Source organism: Miscanthus floridulus, chromosome 7 (assembly GCF_019320115.1).
Source record: "Miscanthus floridulus cultivar M001 chromosome 7, ASM1932011v1, whole genome shotgun sequence".
Classification (NCBI taxonomy): domain Eukaryota; kingdom Viridiplantae; phylum Streptophyta; class Magnoliopsida; order Poales; family Poaceae; genus Miscanthus; species Miscanthus floridulus.
This window is the reverse complement of record NC_089586.1, coordinates 93754580-93758038: the sequence shown is the minus strand read 5'-3', so window position 1 is coordinate 93758038 and position 3459 is coordinate 93754580. Positions and strand designations below refer to the sequence as shown.

At 53.0% G+C, this 3459-nt stretch overlaps 1 protein-coding gene across 1 annotated transcript; it reads left to right on the top strand.

Annotated features, from left to right (window-relative positions):
* The first annotated feature begins 1696 nt into the window (after positions 1-1696).
* On the top strand, positions 1697-2620 carry LOC136463845 (defensin-like protein CAL1). The gene is made up of 2 exons (XM_066462822.1): positions 1697-1860; positions 1988-2620. Exons 1-2 carry the CDS (start codon positions 1794-1796, stop codon positions 2164-2166), a joined length of 246 nt encoding a protein of 81 aa, XP_066318919.1. The 5' UTR covers positions 1697-1793; the 3' UTR covers positions 2167-2620.
* Positions 2621-3459: the final 839 nt, after the last annotated feature.

Here is a 3459-nt window from a genome sequence, read left to right as displayed (position 1 = left end):
CTCCTTCTCCTGCTCCACCGCGGCGCCCGCTACTTCTGCTCTGTGGCCCGCTTCGCCTGACGGCACGGGCACCGCCGCACCCACGCGTGGCGGCTACTCCCTCGGCCGCCAGCTAGCCACTAAGGCCGCCGCGCAAGAAGAAGCGTCAGGCCCTAGCGTGGAAGCCCTCTGGCCTCGCCTCCTGCTACAATTGTGGCGCTCCGATGCAGACGGTGGAGGAGGCCGCACCGAGATACAATGCATGTTGCAAGCGTAAATTTCAAATATTTCAGATGTTTTAGAGGTATGTTGCAAGTGTTTCATAAGGATGTTGCAAAAGTAGATCGGGATGTTGCACGTGTTGCAATAGGCTATACATGTATGTTTCAAGTGTATGTTCCAAATATTTCATCTGTTTCAGATGTACGTTACAAGTGTTTCATTTGGATGTTGCAAAACTAGATCGGAATGCTGCATATATATGCTGTGTTTCAGGTGTTTTTATACATATGTTGCGAGTGTTTCATCTTGATGTTTGCATATGTTTGCAATGGCTACACACATGTTTTCAAGTTTTTTTCTATTTCGTTAGTGTTTCGGACGTATATTGCAAGTGTTTCATCTGTTTTGGACGTACGCTGCAAGTGTTTCATCTTGATGTTGCACATGCTGCAATGCGCGTGAGAAGGGGAGAGGGCTTGAGCAGTCCCCGCGCGCGGTCTAGCGGTCCGTGTGGCGTGGGCCCTGCGTGGGCGTGCAAAATGTTGGCTCGGGCGGAGGCGTGCTAGCCTGAGCGCGGGAAACGGAGTGTAGCGTGGGTGTTTGTCCAAACGCCCGGACGCTAGCACTGCCGATAGCCCATTTCACGTTTTCCCCGCTTGGACCTCTCACCTAGTACGTGAATGCTTTGACGCGCGGTGAGCACTCTTAGGAATGTGTGGACTGAATGGGATACACGATATCACGACCACACTGAACTGAATTACTTTTGATGGATGAGACGAACCCTTCACCATTGTGCCTTATCCCCCCTCGGATGCGTTCGGCATGCAGTGCGATCTACTGTCCCAGTGGCCCAACGACCCATGGAAATGGGCACCACACAGAATTCAGACTCGGACGCGCGCGCACACATATCTGCTTGCCGATGGATCTGATCTGACCCTATCACCTTATTACTCATGAATCATGCATTCATCCACCCACAAAGAGCCAAGAAAAGCGTGGCAGAAGCCATATGCAGCCTCGCAGTCGCGTACGCAGGACTGTAGGTGAGCCGCATCCTGCAACGGGCAACCATAACCCAGTGCATTGGCCTTTGGCTACAAGTTTTGAATCCGGCCATGGCCTGCCTGAACCCGGGGCCCCATTTCTGAGCGGCAGCACGCAGGCAGGCAGCAGCGTGCATTGCATGGTGTGCCTGTCCTGCTAGCTATCAATGGCTAGAATCCAGTGGGTGAATTCTGAATCCGGCCCGTGATTCCGTGAAGAAGCTACAGAACTCTACTGTAGCGGATGGGACGACTGCACCCGGCCGTGTCCTCTTCCTGCACAACGTAACCCTGATCAGTACTCCTCTCGAACGCGTTGAGGAAGCAGCTTTAGTCCCCGCTAATCAGCCCGCACATTAAACATCAGCTAACCCTTGAGCTCATTGCCAGCGCTCTATATATACCGTGACTCTAGTTCCCATCTATTCCATCCCTTGGCTCCTGTGTCCACCAGCCGGAGTCAGCGAGTAGCTGAGTACTGAGAATAGCCGTAGCGAAGCTCAGAGCAAGCGAGCGGGCGTGCTTCAGCTTCGGATCAAGGGGATGGCGCTGTCTCGCCGCATGGCCGCCGCTCCCGTCCTCGTCCTTCTTCTCCTCCTCGTCGCCACAGGTGCGTGCCTGATTCAATTCCTCCGTGCGTGCCCAGTGGTTGCTTACATTGGCCCTTGGCCGTGCAAATTAACATTAACAGTAACGCGACGCGGTGTGATGGATGCTTTGTGGTTTGTGCGGTGCAGAGCTGGGGACGACGCCGGTGGCGGAGGCGAGGCACTGCCTGTCGCAGAGCCACCGGTTCAAAGGCCTGTGCGTGAGCAGCAGCAACTGCGCCAACGTCTGCCAGACCGAGAGCTTCCCCGGCGGCGAGTGCAAGGCGGAGGGCGCCACGCGCAAGTGCTTCTGCAAGAAGATCTGCTAGCCTCCGTCTGCTGGCGGTGGCGGGACGGCAGGTCGTCGGCGTGCAATTCAAGCCGACCACTGTTGTTAGTTATTGGTTCTCCTGCGTTGCTGTTTCTGTTTACTACCGTTTCTCTGCTGGATGCCTGCGCTATTACGGTTGTAGCGCGTCGCTGTTTCCTGTTGCTTTTCTTTCTGTTCCAGCGAATAAACTCCGGGCCATGCATGTCCCGGCATATGTGATGCCTGCGCTGTTACGTTGTCGCGCGTCGCTGTTTCCTGTTGCTTTCTTTCTGTTCCCGCGAATAAACTCCGGGCCATGCATGCATGTCCCGGCATATGACGCCTGCGCGTACAGAATGACATCTATATCAATTATCACTGCAGTTAATCTGCATCCGTAGGTAGTCAAGACGATGCTGCTGCATGTCGCGTGTAAGCTCATGGTTTCAAAATGGATGTAATGCAACTGTTGGTTTTCTTCCAAATCGATCTGCTCTAGTGCTAGCTAGGTATCTTGATGATCAACGGGTATTTGGATGGACTAAACTGAAGTTTACTCCATATTTTGGTTCTTCCCGGGCACCATGACTCACTCCAACGCGCAGAGCTTGTCCAGGGATTGCTTCATCATGTCCTGAAAGCCCTCGAACTGCTTGGACAACTCCTCCAACGTCGCCATCACCTTCTTGTGTTTGGTCGGCTTTGGTGAAGGCGCCAACACGAGCAAAACCCCGATTGAGCAAACATTTTTTTTGGATCTCTCGGAATTGAAGGATCCTGATTGCAATCACTACTGCACTCGCACCTCTCAAAGCCACGTCGTAAACCCTATCGCAGTCCGATTTCGGTCTCGGCAGTAAGTTGTCGGCAGTGATAGTCATAGCTATCACCGTTGGCATCTGAGACTGACTGGGATATTCACTATATCGCCGTTTTGGTTTATCATCCGTCCGTAATAAGGTCCTTACTTCCGTCGCATTGGAGCACGGTTCGTCTGTGTAAGTATGCACTAACATCGCCGCATGGCTTATGATCTGTTCGTGATCAGATCCTTATTCCATCGCATTGAGGCCCGACCCGCCTGTGTGGGTATATACTAACACCGTCGTATGGACTTATGATCCGTCGGTGATCAGGTTCTTGTTTCCGTCGTATTTGAGCATGACCCGCCTGTATCAAAGCAAACATCACCGTCACTTCAGTGTATGAACTGCCTGGTTATAGGGCATCGTCACCGTCGTGTTGTAGTACGATCCGCCCGTGATGATCCTTTAGTCGGTGTCGGGTTACTAAACGATTCGGCGGTGATACA

Bases quoted from the DNA above. Each gene is read 5' to 3' on its own strand.
- LOC136463845 (XM_066462822.1), top strand. From the start codon at position 1,794: ATGGCGCTGTCTCGCCGCATGGCCGCCGCTCCCGTCCTCGTCCTTCTT. The intron at 1,861-1,987 runs GTGCGTGCCTGA...TGTGCGGTGCAG, and splicing joins TCTCCTCCTCGTCGCCACAG to AGCTGGGGACGACGCCGGTG.